This window comes from Nannospalax galili, unplaced genomic scaffold, assembly GCF_000622305.1.
Source record: "Nannospalax galili isolate Female #2095 unplaced genomic scaffold, S.galili_v1.0 scaffold1009, whole genome shotgun sequence".
Taxonomy (NCBI): Eukaryota; Metazoa; Chordata; class Mammalia; order Rodentia; family Spalacidae; genus Nannospalax; species Nannospalax galili.
In genome coordinates this window covers 260,127-282,725 of record NW_008360054.1, presented here as the reverse complement: position 1 = coordinate 282,725, position 22,599 = coordinate 260,127, and the positions used below count along the sequence as shown (strand labels likewise).

General features: G+C 55.3%; 4 protein-coding genes across 7 annotated transcripts; 1 reads left to right on the top strand and 3 right to left on the bottom strand.

The window, feature by feature from the left end:
- The first annotated feature begins 90 nt into the window (after positions 1-90).
- On the top strand, positions 91-1,678 carry Ctxn1 (cortexin 1). The gene is made up of 2 exons (XM_008824139.2): positions 91-272; positions 661-1,678. Exon 2 carries the CDS (start codon positions 681-683, stop codon positions 927-929), a length of 249 nt encoding a protein of 82 aa, XP_008822361.1. The 5' UTR covers positions 91-272; positions 661-680; the 3' UTR covers positions 930-1,678.
- A 1,909-nt stretch (positions 1,679-3,587) lies between these two features.
- On the bottom strand, positions 3,588-7,011 carry Snapc2 (small nuclear RNA activating complex polypeptide 2). Its single transcript, XM_017795861.1, has 5 exons — positions 6,746-7,011; positions 5,606-5,725; positions 5,417-5,485; positions 4,487-4,802; positions 3,588-4,367 (listed from the first exon to the last, which is right to left on the bottom strand). The coding sequence occupies exons 1-5, from the start codon at positions 6,926-6,928 to the stop codon at positions 4,042-4,044; spliced, it is 1,014 nt and encodes a 337-aa protein (XP_017651350.1). The 5' UTR covers positions 6,929-7,011; the 3' UTR covers positions 3,588-4,041.
- Positions 7,012-9,561: 2,550 nt separating this feature from the next.
- Tgfbr3l (transforming growth factor beta receptor 3 like) lies at positions 9,562-12,667 on the bottom strand. Its single transcript, XM_029559179.1, has 7 exons — positions 12,393-12,667; positions 11,479-11,615; positions 11,089-11,400; positions 10,391-10,514; positions 10,147-10,305; positions 9,854-9,929; positions 9,562-9,691 (listed from the first exon to the last, which is right to left on the bottom strand). Exons 1-6 carry the CDS (start codon positions 12,460-12,462, stop codon positions 9,859-9,861), a joined length of 873 nt encoding a protein of 290 aa, XP_029415039.1. The 5' UTR covers positions 12,463-12,667; the 3' UTR covers positions 9,562-9,691; positions 9,854-9,858.
- Positions 12,668-13,527: 860 nt separating this feature from the next.
- On the bottom strand, positions 13,528-22,340 carry Map2k7 (mitogen-activated protein kinase kinase 7). Of its 4 annotated transcripts, none has more exons than XM_029559177.1 (12): positions 22,036-22,318; positions 20,140-20,187; positions 17,356-17,497; positions 17,176-17,242; positions 16,942-17,055; positions 16,732-16,851; positions 16,418-16,525; positions 16,150-16,329; positions 15,984-16,064; positions 15,730-15,868; positions 15,177-15,222; positions 13,528-15,070 (listed from the first exon to the last, which is right to left on the bottom strand). In XM_029559177.1, the coding sequence occupies exons 1-12, from the start codon at positions 22,157-22,159 to the stop codon at positions 14,965-14,967; spliced, it is 1,275 nt and encodes a 424-aa protein (XP_029415037.1). In that variant the 5' UTR covers positions 22,160-22,318; the 3' UTR covers positions 13,528-14,964. The 4 variants fall into 4 exon arrangements, with proteins under 4 accessions (XP_029415037.1, XP_008822354.1, XP_008822355.1 ...); XM_008824133.3 differs by having other exon boundaries at positions 14,662-15,070; positions 15,730-15,872; positions 22,036-22,340; XM_008824135.3 differs by lacking the exon at positions 20,140-20,187 and having other exon boundaries at positions 14,662-15,070; positions 15,730-15,872; positions 22,036-22,340.
- Positions 22,341-22,599: the final 259 nt, after the last annotated feature.

Below are 22,599 nucleotides of genomic sequence, written 5' to 3'. Positions count from 1 at the left end.
GGGGCCACGAGCCCGCCCGCTGCTCCCTACGCAGCCCCGCCCCCCCGCGGCGGTCCCGCCCCCCCGTCGCCATGGGAACAACCCTGGCGGCAGCGGCGGGTCTGGCGCGCGGCTTTCCTGCCTTGGTGTTCTCCGCTCCAGGGGCGGGTGGGGTGGGCTGAGCAGGGAGCCGCTGCTGCTACCCTGGAGAGACCGAGGACAGAGCCAGCACACGAGTCTTGGGAAACAACGGTGCCGCCCGGCGGCCGGTCCGGTTCAGGTCAAGGCCAAGGGTGAGGGGGCCGGAGAAAAGGCGGTGGTGGGGGAGGGGGTCCCGGGCCACGGAGAACAAAGGGAATGGGGCGGCATCAGCGGGGATATTCTAGCCAAGCTGCCCAGATCGCCTGCCCGGCCCGTTCTCACCTGTTGTGCATGGGCCGTGCGGATTGGGGATGCCCTGTCCCCATTCAGCGACCCCCACCTGCTCGCACAACTAGAGTTGGTTTCCTCGCATGGCGATGGAGCACGCAGCCAGGGCATGGGCGTAGTCCGGGCGGGGGGACAGCGGCACGGACAGGAAGGATGCTGCTGGACACAACAAAAGGGCGACATGGAGGTGCAAGGAGGGTATAGCCTCATCCCTGTGCCCCCATCCCCGGGTGGGCATCCCTCCCTCCGCAGGGCGCGCGGCGATGTGAGCCATGAGTGGGACGTGGACACTGTCACCGGAGCCGCCGCCACCGTCGACGGGGCCCCCAGTGGGCACGGGCCTAGACGTCGAGCAGCGCACGGTGTTCGCCTTCGTGCTCTGCCTGCTCGTGGTGTTGGTACTGTTGATGGTGCGCTGCGTGCGCATACTGCTCGACCCCTACAGCCGCATGCCCGCCTCATCTTGGACCGACCACAAGGAGGCGCTCGAACGTGGGCAGTTCGACTATGCGTTGGTGTGAAGGGGCACGGTGTCCCGTGCGGGTCCTCCAAGAGATTTTGCCAAGGGCCGGCCCAGTGAAAGGGTGCCACCAGCCTGGACTGCGCTCTGGATTGTGCCCCAGACCCCTTAGCCCGGGGTTGAGGGCATTGGGAGAAGCCCAGCCCTTCCCTCCTTAGGCCTTGCCCATCTCCCCTCCTGGCCTGGCCAGAGCCCCACCTCGTGCCTTTATCTGCCCTGTCCCCTCCTCTCTGCACACTCTTTCTCCTGTCTAGTAAATCTGAATCCCAAGCGGAAGAAGCATACAACCCCACACCAACCTCAGCTTTCCCCAGTGTGTGAGTGGCTCTGCTAGTGTCCTGCTACTAGGCATGAGTGTTACCGTCCTTTCCTGGGAGTGTGGACCCCTTGCTCCTTTCGCCATCTTCTGATCATCCCAATTTCAACGGGCTCCTTGAGCTCCAGCCCCGGGAGCCAAGCTCTCTTCAGCTCACAGTGGGCGCTTCATACCAACAATGCATGGTACAGCCTGCCCCAGAGACAGACCCAGAAACCTCACCATGGTTGCTGCTTTATCGAGGATGTGTGGAGGAAAACAAGCAGGGTCATCCCCTCCCCAGCCCGGGCCCCAGCACAGGTCAGCATGCTCACCCTCCCCACCTCTCCTGGCTCCCCTGTCACACACACCTCTCCCATACCTTCTTGTTCCTCCCTGCCTTTGAGCATGGAGATGATAATAAAAGCTATTATTGAGTGCTTACTGCATGCCAAGCACTGTTCTTAGCTCATTTGTTCTTGGGAATTTGTGAGAAAGAGCCCTAATTAGCATCCCCATTCTACAGGCCAAGGAACTGAGGTCCAAGAACTTAGAATGATTTTCTTTAAGCCACGTGTCTAGTGTTCAGCTGGGCTGGAAATAGAATGCAGATCTGATGCTTGCATGCTCCTAACTGCTGTGCAATCCTGCAAAGACCCAAATTCACATGCACCTTTCACTCGATTTGGGGGTGGGGGCTAATATAGCCATCTTCATCTTCCAGCTCCAGGCATACAGATTCACACACATGTACACCCACTCTTTCCCTTGGCCTAGGGTGTCACTGGAAGATATGGGAGACTAGGATGGAGTGCCCCCAGCCAACCCTGGAGTTTGTCTCCCATGAACAGCACCTGTGGCCCCCAAACTCCTGAGCCAGTCGCTCCTGTCCCCATCATCCTGTGTGCCTCAGAACCTGTATGTTTGGCTTTGTGAGTTTGGCTGTGACCACAGAGTGGGTTGGCTCTGCTCCATAATCTGCCTGGGAGATGTGTTGTGCGCCTCAAAAGAGCCGTGTGCAATGTGTGGGGAGAATCGAGCCTTTCTATAAAAGGAAAGCCGTGCGAAGGCACAGCTCAGCGAACAGAAAATTTACCCACTCTCAGACAACTGGTTAGGCTTGGGGGAGGTGCTGCCAAGGGAGGACACCTGGTTCCCTAAGAGCACTGATCACCCCCAACACCTGCCCATACTCTATGCCCACAGGGCATGTGGAGCTGGTGGCAGGAAGCCCAACAGCACTCTTAGCAGTGTGGGGTCTTGGGGGTTAAAACTACATTTCCAGCCCTGTCCCCTCAGCTCTGCACTCCATCCTAAGGCCCCTCCAATTCTGCCTCATTCCTCCTTTTATTTCTATGGATTGAGGCTCCAGGGACACCCCCTTCTCCCTCCAACTCCCTGACACTTGGGACAGCCACCTCAGCTTCTGTGGAGCCAGGGCCTCACTCCTTCCATCCAGCTGGCCACACTGGATGCTGGCCCCAGCCTCCCATCTGTCATTACTCTGCTCTGAAAACCTGTCCTGACAACTGTCCCCCAGGAGGCCTGCCCAGCTTTCCTCTTCCACCCACATTTGTCACCTCCACATGTTCATCAAGGGTCTCCTTATGTCCAAACTGAGGTGACTCCAGGCAACAGCTTTTTTAAAAAAAATTGTGTGTATATGCACGCTTGTGTGAAGAGAAAATAACTTTTCAAAGTGAATTTCTCCACCTTTATGTAGGTTCCAAGGATCCAGCTCAGGTGGCCTGACTTGCATGGCAAGCACATTAGCTGCTGAGCCATCTCACCAACCCCAGGTACATCGCTGAGGAGTGCCTTCACCCCTGGCATTTCCTTCCCACTCCCAAATTGTCTTTTCAAGCCCCCACTCCCATCTTTAAGTCACTGGAAAAAGGGGCTGGAGAGATGGCTCAGCAGTTAAGAGCACAGGCTGCTCTTGCATAGGACTGGAGTTCAGTTCCCAGCAACCACATAGCAGTTCACCACTGTCTCTACCTCCAGTTCCAGGGGATCTGGTGCCTTCTTCTGGCCTCCATGGGCACTACATATACCCATGCACTTCCATAAGGCCAAAAACTCATATACATTAAAAAACAAAGTCATGGGACTAGAGAGATGGCTCAGCAGTTAAGAGCACTGACTGCTCTTGCAGAGGACCTGGGTTCGATTCCCAGCACCCACATGGTGGCTACAAACCATCCTTAACTCCAGTTCCAGGGGAATCCGAAGCCCTCTTCTGGCCTCCACAGCATTGCATGACACAGGTGCACTCACATACATTCAGGCAATACACTCATATACATAAAATAAAAATAATAAATAAAATGTTAAAAAAACAAAGTCACTGGAAAAGAGAGCAAAGACAATCAGATGAGAACTTTATTGGAGGCCACAGGACAATCCAGAAAAGGAAGAGGAGGAGGAGGCAGCAAGGAGAACTGGATGGTGGTGAGTTAAGACCTGGAGAAATGCTGGCCCCAGGCTGGGGAATTTCAAATGCAAATTCAGACAGAGGAGGGCATGTGTGTGATGGGGTGATGGTGTTGAGTTGGCAACCCTTGGCAGAGACCAAGACACAGCTGGGCTGGGAGCCCCATCTAGCTGTTCAAGAACTCTGCTTGTGTATAGGGTCCTATGTCTCTAATCTCTGTTGCAACTATGCTTCCATTTCTGAGACCCCCAGTGTATGCAGCATCTGAAGGTTTGGTCTGGGTACCTCATCAGGAACTTTCCACAATTCTTTAGGCCTCAGTGCCAGCAGTACAGGACTGAGGTTCCAGGGAGAAGTCAGTATGCCTGTTGTCGGCTCAATTCCTCATCTTGCAGGAGTGGCCACCCGGCCCAGGAGCTCCAGGGGCACCAGAAAGGGGTTCAGAGGGCAGATTCCAGCTGCTTGCCAGGCCTGTCTCAGTTCTCTGGGCTCAGGGGCTGGAGTGGTGGCCTGGCTAGGCTCCCCTGGTCCCCTGGAGCTAGTTTTACCACCTTCAGCCCCAGGCCTGGGGTTCTTCCCACCAGAGGGAGCCAGTGGGGGGGTCATCAGGCGAGCATAAGTTTCAGTCATATGTTCTGCCAGTACGGTGCAAGGCAGGCGGGACAGCTCCTCCTGTAGCGATATGAGCATGTCAAGGACCACGGCTGACTCTGATGGAAGGAAAGGGAAGCAGTGAGGGAGGGTCATGTTTGAGCCTGGGAAACCCCCCTCCACACACACAGACACACACATTCCACAAACACACCCTGTCCTCCCCAACTCCTCTCACCAGCTGCTGAGAGCTCAGGACCATGGCCACTTCGGAAAGAAGAGGACAGGTACTTGTAGATTTTCTCAAAGTCCACGGTGAAGTTTCCCTCTGCTGAGGGACCAGCCAGGGATTCAGTTGGGGCATGAGAGGTGGGGCCAGCAGCCTCAGGAACGGGGTCAGCAGCCTTAGGGATGAGGCCAGAGGTCTCAGGGGTGGGGTCTTCCTGCCCTTCTTCTGTGCTCAGGAACAGCAGTGGCTTTCCACAGGCCTTCGTAGGCTTTTGGGGTTTGCAGTGCAGAAGGCTGAGGGGTTCTGCAGCAGCAATGGTGAGTACCTAACAGGCAAGAGCCATCAGGGAGGGAAAGGGGAAGTCTGTTCTTTACCTCCCTCCCAGTGCCAGAGGATGAGCCCTTCATCTCTGCCCAATCACCAGATCTCCCTGCCATGCTGAAGGAGGTGACCTGGACAAGAGATGGCCTCAGAGACACTAAGGATCAAGGTGTTTAGTGCCTCACTTCACTGACTGACAAGAGGAAGGGCCCAGGCCAATCTTTTTTTTATTTATTTATTTTTTAAACTCGCCCTCTAGCCCCATCTGGCCTAGAACTCTGACGAGACTCGCCTGGAACTTACAGAGATCCACCTACTTCTGTCTCTGAAGGACTGGGATTAAAGTGTGTGCTGCTACACCTGGCCTACCTTTTTCTTTACTTCCTTTTTTTTTGAGACAGGACCTTACTATGTAGCCCAGGCTATTTTAGAATTCACTGTGTGCCTAGGCAATCCTCCTGCCTCCTCCTCCCAAGTACTGGGATTACAGGTGTTTGGTATCACAGCCTTGCAAACTCCAGAGCCCTGTATATGGTAGGCTCCCAACCACTGAGCCATACCCACCCGCATGTCCCTATCACCTGGGACACCCCTGAACCACTTGGGGTATGGGTATACCTGGGAGAAGGCTGCAGTCAGGGCTTCCTCTAGTGGGCCTGTTAGCTTCTCGGCCAGATCTATCCATACCTAGATGAAGCCAATAGGTATATGATCAGTACAGGGACAGGGACCAGCCTCGAGGGGTCTCCAAGCCTCACCTCCTCCGACCCTGGTCCTGGGCAGCCTTGCCTTGTATTCCTGCCTTACCTCTATTGGGGCTGGGAGCTGTGCTTCTCGGCGCCTTGGACCCTCTGTGCTGCCTGGGTGCACCTTCCGGATGGCCTCTCGGACCACTTGGCCTTTGAGCTGTTGGATAAAGTGCCGAATCTGGGAAGGAGAGACAGGCCTTCCATGAACACAGAGATGCAGATAAGACCAAAAGTCTACCACCTTCATGGACAGGTACTGCCCCCTATCCAGCCCTAGCTATGTGTTGCGGATTCTTGAAACTGCTGGGACTCATGCCAAGGTCACAATGTGTGATCAGCTACCCAATGAAGACGTAAGGCCCAGGCCTGTTCTGCTCCTTACTGAGGCCACAGCTTGCTCTTACACAAGCCACAGCTTGCTCTTACCTATTCATTTCCATTCCGGTCCATTTCCTGACTATCCCTTCATCCTCACTTCAGCTCAATTCACTCAATCCAACTTGGTCTTTTCTCAAATACTCAGCTTCCCACTTCCTTGAGTTCGCCCCGCCCTTCAATTTCTCCAGCCCAGTCCAGCCCGCCCACTTTCCATACCCCACCCACCCAAAGGGGCATTCACCCATGTCCCACCTCTTCACTTACAGGCCAAAGTCCAATACCACACGAGACCCCGGCCCCGCCCCCTGCTCCAGCGCGGACCCCCTTCCTAAACTTCATAAGGGATCCTGTCTTAAGCTCCAGAGGCCCCGCCCCTAGCTACACCGTGGGCCTGCCTCCTAGGTTTCATGGCCCAGACCCTACGGTTCACCCGTGGCCCCAACCCTAACCTTATCAGCGACCCTACCCTTGAGCTTCACTGGCCACCGCAATATGACCAACAGCGACACTGCCCTAAGCTCACCAGTGGCTACGCCCCTAAACCACGCCCTCAGGCTCCACGGCCCTGCCTCTAGGTCCATTCTGGGCCTCCCTCCTAAACCTCAGGGTCTCGCCCCCAAACTCCACTCTCGGACCAGCCCGCAAGCTCCACCTGAGCTTCTGCCTAGCTCCACCGGCCCGCGGCCCCACCTGCAAGCTCCACCCTCAACTCCGCCCAAGCTATTCCCACGACCCCGCCCCTAGTTCCACCCACCCCCTCCCCGACGAAGCCGCCCCCCCACCCCCCAGCCTCGCAGAGGTCTGGGGCCCAGCGCCTGACCTCAGCCTCACTGCGGCCTGGCAGCTCCTCGGCCAGCTCCGCGGCGACTGGCTCTGGCTGGCCCTGCCGGACCTGAAGTAGTCTGAGTAGCTGCCGCTTCTCCCGGGGGCTCCAGGCTGTAGGGCCGGTAGCCTCATTTATATAGCGTGCCGGGACCTTTCGCCGCCGTTGCGGTGGCTTCATGGTGTTTGGAGAGGAGCTGGCGCTCTAAAGGCCGCTTCCTTGCTGGGCGGGGCTACGGAGGCCTGAAGGCCTGAAAAAGGACCCTGCAGAAGCGGAAGCAGAGGGGGCGGGGCGGGGCTCGCGTTTGCTAGCGGGAGAGGGAGCAGTGGCGACGCTAAGGCGGGAGTTTTCATCAGTTTGCATTAATTTCACTCATGAGCTGGCGCCAAAACTTTGAACACTAAATCCCTGAACTAATTCTTGAAATCTGCAGTGTGTGTTTTGCTTTTTGCAGGAGGGTGAGCAGTAGCGATGTCACTAACTCCAGTGTTTGGGACGCTGAGGCAGGAGGATCGTGAGTTCAAGGCTAGCCTGAGCTACACGAACTCCTGCTTTTAAAAAAGGGGGGGATGGGTGGGTTGGAGAGATGGTTCAGTGATTAAGAGCACTGGGCTGCTCTTGCAGAGGACCTGAGTAAAGTTCCCAGCACCCACATGACAACTAACCACCCTTAACTCCAGTTTCAGGGGACTCCGACGCCCTCTTCTGTCTTCTGCAGGCACTGCATGCATGTACTGCACATACATACCAGGCAAAACACAGATACATATTCAATAAAAATTGTTTAACAGGGCCGGGTGTGGTGGCGCAAGCCTTTAATCCCAGCACTAGGGAGGCAGAGGCAGGCGGATCTCTGTGGGTTCAAGGCCAGTCTGGTCTACATAGTGAGTTCCAGGACAGCTGGGGCTACAGGGAGACCCTGTCTCAAAAAAAACAAAAACAAAAAAATTGTTTAATAGCCAGGCGTGGTGACGCACACCTTTGATCTCAGCACTCAGGAGGCAGAGGCAGGCGGATCTCTGTCTCAAAAAGACCAAAAAAAAAAAAAATTGTTTAATAAGAAAAAAAAAAAAAAAGACCGAGTAATGCGGTGGGATGGCCCTGTAGACTTTGAGGCAGGTGATTTAGTATTACCGGGTCTCATTTTTCTCATTGATAACTAAGTCTAGGAGTTACACTATTGTCTATGTGCAGAGGAGGGGTAGTTTGGGGGGCAGGGATTTAAAAAACACAAGACTGGGGCTGGAGAGATGGCTTAGCAGTTAAGAGCACTGACTGCCCTTGTAGAGGACCTGGGTTCGATTCCCAGCACCTGGCTATGAACCGTCCTTAACTCCAGTTCCAGGGGACTCCGAAACCCTCTTCTGATCTCAGCAGCATTGCACACGACATGGGTGCGCTCACATACATGCAGGCAATACACTTATACACATAAAAAAATAAAAATAATAAAATATTACCCCCACACACAAGACTAAAGGAACAGTCTTAAGGCATACAGAGTCCAGATCAATCCCAACCACGGCAGAGTCTGGGCCATAGGAGTGGAGATTAGAGGAGGTCAGACTTGGGGAAGAGCTAAGGAGGGAGGTGAGCTGCTGTTGGAAGGGAGGAAGAAAGCAGGGCTTTTTTGTTTGCTTTTTTGAGAGAAGGTCTCACTATGTAGCCTGGGTTGGTCTGGGACTTGCTATGTTGACTAATCTGGTCCTTTTTTGGTCTTTTGAGACAGGGTCTCCTGCTGTAGCCCCAGCTGACTTGTAACTCACAGAAATCTCCCTGCCTCTGCCTCCTGAGTGCTGGGATTAAAGGCGTGTGCCACCACGCCCCAAGCTAGTCTTTAAAAAATATATATTTTATTACTTTCATTTTATGTGTTTGAGAGTTATTGCCTACATGTATCTAAGTGCACCTGTGTCAGGTAATGCCCACAGAGGTCAGAAGAAGGCATCTGATCCCCTGGAACTGGAGTTACTTCTTGTTAGCCTCCATATGGATGCTGGGAACTGAACCCAGGTCCTCCTTAGCAGCAAGCCAATGCTCCCAACCACTGAACCATCTCGCTAGCCCCAAGCCAAGCTGGTCTTGAAATCAAAGATTCACCTGCCCCTGCCTTTTGAGTGATTAAAGGTGTGTGCCACCACACCCAGCCTTATTTTAAACTTAAATTGGTTTAAATAGGTTAATCATTTTCTGTTTGGGGCAAATGACCCTTGACTCTCCCTAGGCATACCCCCACCCTCAGAGTCCCCCACTCCAAATTCAGATCTTTTCTCAACCCTGAAATCTCCCCAAATTCTAGTCCCAAGCCACTGGCCAAAATATCTCCTTCCTATCCTCCCACCAGTACCTGGAGCCTTAGGCATACGTTGACTCCACAAGAAGTCAGTGTGTCAGCAGTTTATTTTGAACCCAGATAGAAGGGGGGTGGGGGGGAGTGCAGGGTCGTTGTCCAAGAGGGTGTGTCTAGGGAAGTAGGCCCAGTCCTTTCTGAAGCCATGGCTGGATACATCCCTGGGCCGCACCATCCCTGGAGAAAGAGTGTGGCAGAGGCTGAGAGAGGGAATATTGTTCACACCACCTCTTCCCAGCAGGCACCAGCTTCCTCCATTAGTTTATGCACTGGGGTGAGACTGGGAACTGCTTCTGAATCCAAGTTTTAAGGACCTCTTTCTTCATCCACTGCTGGTAGCCCCATTTCCTGAATTCAGCTCCCAGCTGGACCAAATGTTACAATCTTTGACAAATTACTTAGCCTCAGAAAGTACCTCGTATTTTTCATCTCTAATGAGATTATTTTGGTTTTTTGAGACAGGATCTCAGAACGTAGCACTAACTGGCCTGGAATTCATTGTCGACCAGGCTGGCCTCTGCTTCCTGAGTGCTGGAATTAAAGGCATCCTGCTCCACGTCCTGGCCTCTAATGGGAATTATAAAAGTATCTACCTGAAAATTGTTCGAAGGAAGATTAATTGAATATGCAAAATATTTGGCGCTCCACCAGTAGAGCTCTATGATAAGCTCTTTATCACACACACACACACACACACACACACACACACACCCTTTCAGCGCCGCGTGCTCCAAATTTTCCCTCCCAGTACTTACCGGCTTTACTGGGGCCTTCGGGACCCCTGGGGGCCGCTGGGCGAAGCTCTAGGGAGCTGGCCCGGGGGTAGGGGCGCTGAAAGGAGAGACTGGCTGGAGTAGGAGTTGCCAGCGCCCTGCGCCAGGGTAAGCGCCCCCCTGGCAGAAACTGTTACAACTGTAGCAGCCCTGAGAGTCAGACCCAGGAGGCAGGTCTAGAGATGTAAGGCGGGGTGGGCTGGGATCCTGAGCACCCCAAAGCTGGACTTAGGATGGGAATAGGTTCGGGATTCCAGCAGGGCAGATGTTGGTACCTGAGTGAGTGCAGACGAGGCCGACCCCAGCAGCCAGCGCAGTGCCCAGCACAAAGGCCGCCAACACCAGCGCCACCACTGGCGCGGGCTCCAGGGCTGCAGGGGCTGCAGCCGGCGGCTCCGAGTGTACGGCTCTGCCGGGGAGGCTCTTGGACGGCCCTATGGGGATGTATGCAACCCTGAGCCTGGGCCCAGGACCCAGTTGTCTTTCCCACCCGGGTCCCAGGACCTCTTGAGAGCTTACGAGGGGGCGGCCGCGGTACTGTGACCACGATGGGTTGCGTCAGCGTGTGCAGGTGGGGACTGTCCATACCCAGGCTCTCGCCGCCGCTGGTGCCAGCAGCGCACGCCTCATCCTGAGGCAGACACTGAGAGAGAAGAGACTGGACATCAGGGCCTGTAGATCCTGAGTCTGGTCCCCCAGGCTACCAGCTTATTCACCAGCGCTAAGCCATCATAGGACTTTTATAAATCTGGCCCCTTTTGAGGTTTCTGAGCCCAACTCACAAGCATCCAAAGAAATTTCAGCCCTAGAGGACCCCGTAAGTCCGTGTTTCCCCGCGCCCCCCAGGTCCTACGATTCGACTCTTTGCACCTAACTTGTGAAATCCACAAATCAGGTGCCCAGACATTTCAACCTAACCTAGTCTTCCGCATTCAGTCCTTCAGCCCTAAAGGGACTTCAGATCCACCTCAAAGGATTCCAGAACCCATACACGAGAAATCTGAGGAATCTACTGCCCACTTCCTGTCTCCCGAGGAGTCCTTGTGCAGAGCATTCATGAGCCCTTAAGATGTCTGTAGCAGAATCCTTCCTGAGAGACACCCAGACCCAGAAGCGCTTTGACTCCCAGGTCCCTAAACCCGGAGGGACTCCTCCCTCAGCTGTCAGCAACACTTGGGCCCAGCTGGAGAAAATCCCAGGTTCCGGATTCTGCGCGCGCGCACCCGCGATGGCAGGGTCAGTGGCGTAGGCGTCCCGGGGACAGCTCGGTGGCGGCGACGGCGGCAGCGGCTTATCTGGCAGTGTAAGAACTGCACCGAGGCATTGAAAACAGGGCGTAGGCGGAAACTGAAGCGTGTAGGGCGAGCAGCATCCGGATGCAGAGATGGCGGGAAGGTGACCGAGGAGTCAGCGGGACAGCCCGCGCGTAACAGCACCAAGGCAGGCCCCAGGGCAGGGCGAGAGGATGGCGTGACTGAGCAGTGGTGCAGGGCCAGACCCCAGCGGGGTGAAGGACGGGCCAGGGCCGCCTGGGGGACGACGGAGTCATCAAGGTCGACCCATCCCCACCTGTCCCCACCCACCCTGGATGCTCCTGGCGCCTGCACCTGCACAAACACTCGGCTGTCTGCCGGAACCTCCAGCGGCCCGGCGCGACGAGGAATGGCGTCCTCCGCGTCTGACAGCTCCAGGCTGAAAAGGGGTCTGCGAAGCCAGTGGCCAGAACCCCTGGGGAGTGGGGGTGCTGAAACGGAGCAGAGGAAGGAGGGCACGCTCCTTTGGGCTCTCTAGAATTGGACCTCGTCCTCCAGTCCCTGCCGCCTCCTTTGGAAAAGGGTTACGGCTGCTGCTAGTCAATTCACCCATGCTTGGCTCTACCCCACGTTCTCCCCAAGTGGGCAGTTACTTTGACGTGCCCTCTAAGTGATCTCGGGGCATCCCAACCTAGCAGCTCAAGTCCGCACAAAGCTGTACACCACCTGGGAGGCTCCTTCCTCCCAGTTTCTCCCACCTGCAGAGTAGGTTTGAGGGGCACCTGATGGTGGAGTATCAGGCTAGATAAAACCAGGTTTCTGTGATGCCTTAGATCTTAGAGACCTAGTAAGGTCTGCTTACTATCAGTGGGGGTCAGTCAGGAGGGCACAGCCTTAGTCTAGCCAGGCTATCAGTCTGAGAACTTCTGCCATCAGAGATCCCAGACAAGGACAGTAGCAACAGACGGTGGTCTCAAGTTGTGCTTGCCAAAGCTCAAACCTAAGCACAGCCTAAGTGCCTTAAAGTGGCACTTAGCTGGGGATCTTCTGATTTGCACACCTGATCCTGATCCCACAGCCCTTGCCCCTACTTGGCTGCTAGGGAGTTTGAGGAAACTGACACACTAGGTGGTCTGGGGAAAAGGATACAAATGTAAATGACACTCTCCCCTCTTACCCCCACAGACCAAGTTGCGATAATAGCAATAGAGAGGTTAGGAACCGCCCAGGTCACCCCCTTTCCTTCCTCCCCGACAGCCTCTACATACCAAGTGGTGTACTGGGCACACAGGAGGTCCCTGGGAGCAGGGCCAGGAGCAGGAGTATGGGGCCCAACATGGTGACCTGGCCAAGGTTGGAGTGCTCCTGGCCAGCAGCAGACACCTGGCTGGGCTATACCCAGGTCCTGTAGGTAGGCAGGCAGCTCTGGCCTTGGTGGGGCTACCACTCTGGGAAGCAGGGAGCAGGGCGGAGACTGGAGTGCCTGACATCAGTCTATGCTCAAGGCCTGCATGGATTAAGGCCTCCTCTGACATTGGGAGATTTCTAGAGAAAGCCCTCACACAAGCAAATAGCTGAAAATATCTGCTCAACTACCAACCCTGCCTGTTTTCCATCATCCCATACCTCTCTGTAGGTCCTCCCAGCCTCAGGACACCACACACTCAGAAGAAAAGGGAGGGGTTTTATTCTCAAGCGTCTAGGGATTTACAAACAAGGGCATTGCTTTTAAAAGGGACAGGGCAACACTGGTGGCCTGAGGAGCTGTCCATGGGCCAGTAGATGGGGCCAGTCCACTCCAGGCACCTGCCTGCCTGACACCCCCTCTGCCTGGGCCAGAGAGGATAGCTGGTGACAGAGGGGAGGTTGAGGCAAAGGTGAGGAGATAGAACCCCCCAGGCTCCCACTTAACACTGAAGGGAAGGGGAAGACCTAAAAACTGATCACATGAAGGAAAACATGAATGAACAGAACACACACACACACAGAAAATAAAATTAAATAAAAATAAAACCAGGGGGCCCAGCCTCAGGCCCCTACTGGCCCTGGGACCAGCCAGGCAGCCTTCCAGCTACGCACAAAGGCCACCCATGCTGGTGCCTGGCCTCAGCAGAAGTAGGATAAGGACTGGGCCTATTAGCCCACCCCTACCTTCACCCCATCTCCCCAACAAAGTGGGTAGGGAGAAAGAGAGGGTACCCACTCACCCTCAGGCAGGGAAAAGGACTTCTATTACAATTTAAACATGCGGCATTGTGTGAATAAAATAACAAGTCAACAGGATAGTTAAGAGGCCGTAGTGATGCCTAAGCCTACCGTTGCTTCAGCTACATCCAGCAAGATTCCTCAACTTTGGTGCTGGGTTGTTTGTGGTTTTATGTATTTTTTTCTTTTTTTTTTTTGTTTTGTTTTGTTTCATTACATTGTTCTCTTGTCCATTTGATTTGCATGCATCACCAAAAAAGAAACATACCCCACCCTTCCCTGGTCACTGCAGGGCACTGGGACAGATTCCTGATCCTGCCCAGTCCAGGCCTCAAGATGTGCTGGGGCTGGCCAACTCTGGGTGAGCTGAAAGACGCTCAGGGGCACAATGGGGAAAAAGCCACCTCACACTCTGATGCCCCCACCTGGCCTCCCTTCTACTCAATCAAACCTGTCCCTCCTGTCCCTGTCACACATGCTCAGACCTCTGCATCTACTCCCTTCAACCTCAATCCCTGACTCCCCTGCATGCCCTCCGCCCTCCTTCCTTCTCCTGGCCCCACCCCTGTCGTTGAGTTCCTCTGAACACTTCCCTGCCTCCTGTTCTACCACACTCCTCATCCACCTTCCCCAAAGGTCATCTGTGTGGCTGAGGCCCCTTAGTCTCCCTATGTACCACCTGAGCTCTTCAACTCACCCCCAAGCTATAACCGGTCCCCAGCCCTGTGTGTGGAGGAGCTCCCAATTGAGCCTGGTCTCTCCCAGGCTTTGGACCTCTCCTTGGCCAGGGCTGAAAAAGAGCAGCAAGCAGTCCAGACCCCCAAGGCCTGAGGGCAATGGGGGGGGGGCACCACAAGCAGCTAAACATGACTTTGGTAAAAGTTTCTGAAGGTACTGACACACCCCATGATAACAAGCTCTTCTCCCCCACCCCCCAAAACATCCCAAGTACAATAAAATACAATAAACTCCAAAAAGGACCCCCTGAGATCAAAGAGAAAGAGACAGCAGCCCCAGTCTGACTGCAGTCCCAATGCCCCAACAGTCATCCTGGGGCTAGGACTTGGAGAGGCCTGGTCTGGCCAGGGCTTCTACTGAGGGGTAGGGGTGGCCAGTCCAGGCTGGGGGCAGAAGAGAGGCAGAGTCTAGGAGGGAGACAGGAAAAAAACAGATAGGGCCAGAGGTACAGAGGGAATCAGAGCGAGCATGTGCATGAGAAGTGGAAGGGGTAGACGCTGGAGTTGTGGGGGGGACGACAAGGGGGCTCTCTCTTGGCCCCTGGGGGCCATTCTAGCCCAGAGGTTATATCTGAATAAATAGCAAGTCTGCTCATGGCCTGCTGTCTTCTGTTCACAGTGTCTGTCGGGGGATTCTCATGGTCGGCTGACCCCAGAGTGGGAAGGCCAGGGCCCAGCAGGCCTGTCCGTCCACGGCTGGTGGGCAGGGCATCAGAGGTGGGTGGGCGCCCCCTACTTTCTGTCCTCAGCCCTCAGCAGGCGTCCAGGTCCCAGGTCACCCATGATGGGCAGCTGGGTGGCCAGGTGGGAAAAGGGGACATGTGGGCCATGCCCCTGGCCCCCTGTTGGGACTGGCCGCTGCCACGAGGCTACCTGAAGAAGGGCAGGTGGTGTTGGCTCAGGACTCCACTAGTTCTTGGCGACTCAGTCTTTGCCATAACGTCCTTGAACCAGGACGCCACATCCACCTCGAGCGTCTCATAGCGCTTGATGAAGCTGTGTTCCTGTGGGCCAGAGGGTTGGCTTAGGACAAACGGTCAATCCTCCTGGTCCTGCAACTCGGGCCCCAGGGGACCTCCTATGTGGTGGGGGTAGAGGGAAGATACTCACAAGTAGCTTATTATACTTTGGTCTCTTCCTGTGATCTTTAGTAAGGCTGGAGGAACAGCAGAGAGGGGAAGACAAGTGAGAGTTAGAGAGGAGAGGCCTGGCTGCTTCTCTGTGCTCAGGCCCTCCCGAGACAGATAAGCCAGAAGCAGCTGCTCATAGCAGGGCCCTTCCAGGATGGGAATCTACAAAGCTTTTTGGCCCAGGGCAGCATGGTAGGGATTGGTCTTGAGAACTGGAACCAGAATGTGAAGCTCATAGTTGAGAGAAGAGTAGACTGGGGTTGTGGGCTTCCTTGCACAACCTCCCACAGCCACCATGCGAGATGCCCACAGCACAAAATGTCCCCCTAGGCCAGGTCCAAATCCGGAGAGTGGTACCCAGGGCTCTGGCATCAGCTCAGGCCTATAGTCCCAGCCATGGGCCTAGCTGCAGATGCACTTACTTCATTCTTCCCCTAACCCCAACTTTCCTAGCAGCACTGGAACATCTGACTTCCTAGGACATCCTAGAATGAAAGGGCAGGAACAAGGGCAGGCAGGGTGGAGGTGCTCACCAGTCTTTGACGAATGATTGGAAGTCCCCTGAGAAGCCCATGTGACCAGGCAGGAGGGGGGGCTCTTCCTGTAGGACTTTGGTGAGGACCTCAAAATCTGTCTTGCAGTTTTTGTAGGGAAACTGTCCCGTGGCCAGCTCTACCTAGGTGGGAGAACAGGCAGGGCTGGGCAGCAGGACAGAAGTCCCTGCCTTCCCTCTGCCCTGGAAACCCTCCCCACCAAGGCCCAGAAGAGAAATAGCAGCCAAACTCACCAATGAGATGCCCAGGCTCCACACATCGGCTCGGATGTCATAGTCAGGTTTGGTGGGGTCTGGGGGGTCAATGCGCTCAGGCTGCAAGGAAGGAGAGGAGGATATACTCTTGACGGTAGGGCCAGGCCTCCAGTCCCCTAGCCAAATCCAGCTGGACCCCACTTACAGCCATGTAGGCGGCGCAGCCAGCACTCCTTGTTTTAGCTTTGGAGTCTACAAGTCGGCCGCTGATGCCAAAGTCACAGAGCTTGATCTGGCCCCGCTCGTCCAGCAGGATGTTGGAGGGTTTGACATCACGATGAATGACACCATGCTTTTCTTTCAAGTAGTACAGGGCTTTCACAATCTGTAGGACGGACAAGTTCAGATGCCCAAGGGGGAACAGGGTCCAGGGTCACCCACTCAGCCACATAAACACAGGCCAAGCTCCTCACCGCCACGGTCATCTTGCCAAGGATTCGCTCAGGGATAGGACCCTGCATCCGCTTCTTCAGCTTCTCTGCACATGTGCCCATGAGCTCCATGGCAATGAAGACATCCGTCTGCATAGGAGGATAGTACACGGGGCTTGGAGCGGCCAAGCTTTCCTGCTCACCCTGCCACATTCTTGTTCCTGGAGACATGCAGGCCCATGGAGGCAGGGGGATACCTCGAGGCTTCCCTCGTAGGAGCTAAGGCCTAGAAGGCAGGGGCCAAGCCCAGGAGGCAGGGGCCAGGGCCAGGCCCCAGCTGGCAGGCAGGCACTCACGTTGGTAATGAAGGTGCCAAAGCACTGAACGATGTAGGGGCAGTCATGGCTCTTAAGCACCACATCCAGGTCCATCAGTATGCGCTTGTTCTCTTCCTTGTTTCCAGAGCGCCGCATTTGCTATGAACAAAGACAGACAGGAGGGCGACTTCAATCACTAGGCTGCAGGGACACAGGACCCACCCCAAAAGTGGCATGCAGAGCACTCACCTTGACAGCAATGACATGGCCTGTCTTCCGGAAGCGCATCTTCCACACCTGGCCACAGGTGCCACTGCCCATCTCACCCAAGTTCTCCAAGTCGTTGATTTCCGCCTGGTAGCGCTGGGGGGGAAGCCAAGGGGCTAGAGGGTCCCCAGAGCCCTTGCTCCCACCCTCTACCCCTGCAGCCTGGCTGGGTCCTATCATGGCCCCATGGGGTGCCAAGTTAAAGGGAGGCAGTACCTGGCCCCCAATGGTCAGATAGCCAGTCTGCTTCATGATCTCCTGCAGTTTCTGGTCGATCTCAATGCTGAGGGAGCAGAGAACAAGAGCTTGTGGAGGGTGGTCCATAGACTTCACCACCCACCTCCCTGGGACCCACACAGAAAAGGGCCTTGTGCCAGCCCTGTTCTACCAGCTCACCTCTCCATGCTGCGAGGTGTGAACAAGGTTGATGGGAGCCCCAGCATGTGGCGGGGCCGTGCAGGGGGTGTAGGATGTTGTGGGGAACTCTCTGAGGACGGTGAGCGGCTGCCCCCATCGTTGGCCAGTGGGAGCTGCAGGGCTGGGAAGTTAAAAACCAGGGGCAGGGAAGGGATTAGCATCTAGGTGTTCAAGAAGGGGTTGGGGTTCTCATCTTCCCCTTTCTGGCATCCCTTCTGTCAGGCTGGCAGAGCCTCCTGCCCTGTTGGCTGGGTCCTCCCTCCCCACCTCCTGGGACATCTTCAGGGTGCCTTCTCTTGCCCCTCTGACCTGGAAGGAGATGAGATGGGCTGGTGGGGAGGGGTGGTCCCAGAGGCTGAGGGTTTATCCCCAAACACATACTTGCAGAGAAGTAGGGGGACCCTGAGCCAGGGGGCCTCCCTAGCATTAGTATGTCTCTTTGCTCCCTACCTGGGCCAGGAAGCAGGCCCAGGGCCACAGTGCCTACACAGAAAAATCTGAGGACAGGGCACCCACCAGGACCATTCTTGAACCTGGCCTGGCCACCAGCACTACCCTTGTGGACGAGTATGAGTCAGTGGATACAGAAGTCTGGCTTCAGGCTGTCTCACCCCACATTGTGCTTCTGGGTCAAGGAAGGCCACCCTCTGGCCAGCTGCCTCCTGTGCACCTTCCTGCCAGGCCTGTAAAACTGGGGTCAATGGAGTTGACACAGGACCCCAGGTTAAACCTTCATTCTTAGAAGGGGGGATGACAGGGCTCTGGATGGAGCTGACACAGGACCCCAGGCTAAACCTTCATTCTTGGGGGAGGGAGGGCTTGACAGGGCTCTAGATGGCAATGCTCTTCCAGGGGCTAGCTGGGCTGGGCAGGAGGAAGATGCTGGGCCAGGCAGGAAGTTTGGTACTACCCAGCAGCCTGCATGCAGACAGCTCGGGCATGCTACAGGCAGGTGGCGGGCAGGCAGCGGGCACCCCAGATGGGCAGGCGGTGTTAGGGGATGAGAAGGCAGGAGAAAGACAGAAAAGAGTCAAGACTTGGGACCCGACTGCCCAGAGAAGTTGCTACAGAGACAGACAAGGGAAGACATGGGACAAGAGAGTAGGTTCCTTGAAGAGATGTATCTCTCTGGCCTGGTGGCAGGGCTGGGAGCCCCCTGTGACTCCTGGAAGTATCTGTCCTCCATGAACTCTTCATATCCCAAAAGCCCTGGTGCCCTGGAATGGCAATAGCTAGCTCAGCTCCAGGCATCAGCAATAAGCACCCTCCAAGGATCACTTCCCAAAGGCCTGGAGCCCACCACTCTCTAACACTCCTCAATGCACACCTTCTCCCCTCTCCACACTCCTTCTCCCCTCTCCACACTCCTTGCCTCCCTACCTCTTCTTCCCACAGCTGATCTGCTGGGTTCTGGTGGCTTGGGCCCAGTGACTAATGGGTAGAGACAATTGGTTCTAACTGTGGTTATCCAGGTCCTTTCCTAGCCCTGCTGGCTTAACTCCCAGCTCCCAACTCCTCTGCAGCCAGACTCTCTAGGAACTACCCACAGCTCTCCTCCACTAGGCCTTCATGCACTGCCTCAAAACCAAGGGGAAAGGCTGCTGGCCCTACTCCCTGAAGCATGGTGGGTGCTAGAGTGGAAAAGGGGAGAGAAATGCACAAAGGTCTCAAGAACAGAGCTTAGGGGGTAAGAGCAACACAGCAGGCCAAAAGGGCAGGGTGAGTATAAGACAGTGAGAGAGGAAGAAGGTGAGGGTAATGAATGAGAGAAAGTAAAAGAGATCATGGGGGCACATGCCCACTGATGGGAGCCTTGGGTGAGCAGGCTACTAGACCAACATGCATGCACTCACGTGCAAACATTCACACATGTACACACAGCAAGGAGCACACAAATACATACATAAACAGGGACTGCCCTCCGTCTTTCTTCCATTATACACATGTGCACACATGCATGTGGCACATACAACCACCAATGGTCAGTTCCCCTTACCTGTCAAAATCAGTGCTCTCTCTCTCTCTCTCTCTCTCTCTCTCTCTCTCTCTCTCTCTCTCACACACACACACACACACACACACACACACACACACAGGATACTGAACACTTGGGGAACAGCATGGCCCAACTGCCCAGCACAAGGTCACTCTGTGTGTGTGTGTGTGTGTGTGTGTGTGTGTGTGTGTGTGTGTGTTGCCTCTCCCAACCTCCTAGGACACTTTGTTCAACTCCTGTATCCTCTGGAGGCTTTCCCTGAACAGTCCCTCACTCTACTAGAATGTTCTTCGGATCAGGAATATGCTCAGTGTCCGCTGGTGAACCCCCTATTGTGGCCTTGACCCTACAGTACAGGAGTTTGGTCTGTTGTGTTCACAGCTATGTCCCTGGCCCTAAGAACAGAAACAGTAAACATGGGGTGACATTCATTCTCTGGTTAAGATGGCCTGAACAGGAGTGATGTACCTGCCTGGGCCCACCTTCTTAGTTACATACACATGCATTCCCCTGAGCACCAGCCCAGCAGACATCAACTTGTTAGGGAAGCCCATTTCCTCCTCTAGGGAGGAAGGAGGAAGGAGGAAGGCAAGAGGACATAGAGAAGGCTGGGCTAGGCTCACTGCTGCCTTAATGGAAGGAGAGAAGTCAGGATGAGTAGACAGACACACAGAGAGCTTGGTGGGGTGGGGATGGCATTCTGCAGCTGGGGCAGCGGTTAGGTCAATGTGCAGATGTGCAAGCAGCGATGATAAAAAGGCTGGTACCTGCTCGTTGGGACGGGGCAGGAGCAGGGCTTAGAGTGATCACAATAACTGGATGGGGAAAAGGAAGAAAAAAAAAACACCACGATAAATCACAACAGAAATGACCGATTTGTCCAACAGAAAAGAAATCAAATCATAATGAAGAGGAAGGGGGAGGCTCAAGGCACCAAACTGCAGAGATGGGTAGAAACTGAGAGAGATGGGAGGGTGGGAGGATGGATGGAGCTGACAGACACAGACGCCTGCAGGGGGCTCCCTGGGGCCTGCCCGCCATGGGCCTCACCAAGTTTTGCTCTGCTCTTGGGACACACACTCCTTCAGGCACTTGGAACCCCATACCCAACCCTGTCTCACCCACTTTGAGGCTGGGAGGGCAGCCCTGCAGAGCCCAGCTAGAGACCCTCCAAGTCTTAGCCAGGCTTTTGGTCCCAGGCAGCATCTAACAAAAAGCATCCTTGCCTGTGGAATATCTCCAGGCCCCCAAGAGACTCCCCAGGGAGGGACTTGGGCAGATTCAAGCCAGAAGAGGGAGGAATCCAGGGAATCCCTATTTGAGGGACAAGTCAGGCCGTGAAAGTTAAAGCTAGGTGACCAGGAAGTGGACAGTTCTCAGCTATGGGAGCTTGCCTTTCCCTTCTTGCCAGAGTGACTCCCACAGGGAATACAAAGACTCCAAAGATGCTATCACAGGGATATAAGAAAGCATTCTGATAGGTCAACGGGGATTCAGAAAGGGTTGAGGGGGCACTCACCACACGGTTGGTGTGGGGAGGGAGAAAAATCCAATTCTCTCCAGCAGAGATGACTTGGGAATAGGAGTATGTGGGATACAAGGTGGCTACATGAAGTCATGGTGGTATCTGGCCAGGTGTGTGTGTGTGGATAGAAAAGACAACAGATGTTGATATGAGACCCCATGATATCAAGGAGGCAGGCAGAGACATGATAGGAGGTGATGTGTTTGTTGGGTGGGATTAGATAGATTCACAGGTGTTTCTAGAACAAGCAGTTATAGAGGAAGGGGAATAGTCACAAGAGCCCAGGAGACAGACGCTGCCAGACTGAGAGATAGCTGTGTGTTTCAGGAGGGCTAGACACACTAGGACGGTGATGATGAAACTAGCTAGTCACAGGAGTATAAGATTCCTCATGTATGCAGGAGTGGGGTCTGTGGAGCCGCCCGATAACAAGGCCCATCCAGGTTAGGGAAAAGGGACAGTCACATGTGATGAGGGGCATCAACTGGATGAATCCTCTAGTCAAAAGTATTAGATGTAGGTGATGTTTCCAGGCTGGAGATATGGGACCATAAGTGAGGTCATATTGGAAGCCTCTTCTAGTGAAAAGGATCAGATGTAGGTGGGGGCTAAGGGGCCTCAGATGTCCCGTGGGTTGGTTGGTATTCATGAGTGGACTGTCTGTCAAGGGAGAGGGCCTCTTGACAGTGACTGAGATGGCAGGAGTGGGATCACTGGGTCAAAAGGGATGTAATTGTGTTTGCAGGGTTGGGGGACTTGGATGTGGTCACAGCCGCTGGGGGTTTGGGGTATGAAAGCTTACTAGGTGCTGCTGGTGACAAAGCTGTGCGGGCGGGTCATAGGATGAGTGGAGGGGACCTCGCCTGAGACCCAAGTCATTAAGCCCCCCCCGGCTCTTTAAGGTGAGAACCCTCTGGATCAATGAGGCGTTGGGAGGGAACTTACCCAAGGACTGCCTACCCTACTCCTGGGTCACCATGACCCTCCCTCTCCCCGCAAGCTGACGGAGGAGGGAAGGGGAGGGAAAAGAGGAGGAACGAGAGCGCCCCGGAAGCGGGGGCGGGCCTTCGTGGGGGCGGGGTCTCCTGCGGGGCGGGCCTCGCCCCGCCCGCCCCCTCCCCCACGCCGCTGTTCTTACTGGGCCTGGGCCGCTGGGGGCTGATATCCAGGTTGAGGTCGATCCTCCTCCGGGCCTCGCGGTTCTCCTGCTTCAGCTTGGCTTCTAGGCGGGACAGCTTTTGCTCCAGGGAGGACGCCGCCATCTTCCCCGCCGCCGCCACCGCCGCTCACCGCCCTGCCGCCCGTCAGTCCAGGGCAGACAAACACCGCACTGCGCCTGCGCCTGAATGACCCCACCGAGCCGCCGTCCTCCCGCCCAACATGGCTCATGCCTGCGGTGTATACCCGCCCTGCTCTGCGTGTGGAATGCCGCGCGTGCGCACTGCGTCTCCGTCAGAGGGCTAACGCCACCTAGAGCTCTAGGCTGGCAACGTACTACACCTCCAACTCCCAGCCGTGCACATGCGTGAACTCCCCCCCCCTCTTTCCACAGAGAGGCGATGCGTGGAAACGCGCGATTCTTTGAAGATGGCGTGCATGCGTATTGAAGGGGCGACGCAGCCCTGCGCGTAGCTTCTGCACACGCACAAGCGCATCACTGGCTCCTGATTTTCTGTACGGTGCACCTACCTCCTAAGTACCC

Coding starts and splice junctions, on each gene's coding strand:
- Map2k7 (XM_008824132.3), bottom strand. CDS start 22,159: ATGGCGGCGTCCTCCCTGGAGCAAAAGCTGTCCCGCCTAGAAGCCAAG. Junction 16,852..16,941: donor GCCATGTCATTGCTGTCAAG/GTGAGTGCTCTG, acceptor CTTTGTTCATAG/CAAATGCGGCGCTCTGGAAA. Junction 15,223..15,729: donor CAATCATTCGTCAAAGACTG/GTGAGCACCTCC, acceptor CTGTTCCTCCAG/CCTTACTAAAGATCACAGGA.
- Tgfbr3l (XM_029559179.1), bottom strand. CDS start 12,462: ATGTTGGGCCCCATACTCCTGCTCCTGGCCCTGCTCCCAGGGACCTCC. Junction 11,616..12,392: donor TGTGCCCAGTACACCACTTG/GTATGTAGAGGC, acceptor GCTCCGTTTCAG/CACCCCCACTCCCCAGGGGT. Junction 10,306..10,390: donor AGTACCGCGGCCGCCCCCTC/GTAAGCTCTCAA, acceptor ACATCCCCATAG/GGCCGTCCAAGAGCCTCCCC.
- Ctxn1 (XM_008824139.2), top strand. CDS start 681: ATGAGTGGGACGTGGACACTGTCACCGGAGCCGCCGCCACCGTCGACG.
- Snapc2 (XM_017795861.1), bottom strand. CDS start 6,928: ATGAAGCCACCGCAACGGCGGCGAAAGGTCCCGGCACGCTATATAAAT. Junction 5,726..6,745: donor CAGGCCGCAGTGAGGCTGAG/GTCAGGCGCTGG, acceptor TCTCCTTCCCAG/ATTCGGCACTTTATCCAACA. Junction 5,486..5,605: donor AGCTCCCAGCCCCAATAGAG/GTAAGGCAGGAA, acceptor GGCTTCATCTAG/GTATGGATAGATCTGGCCGA.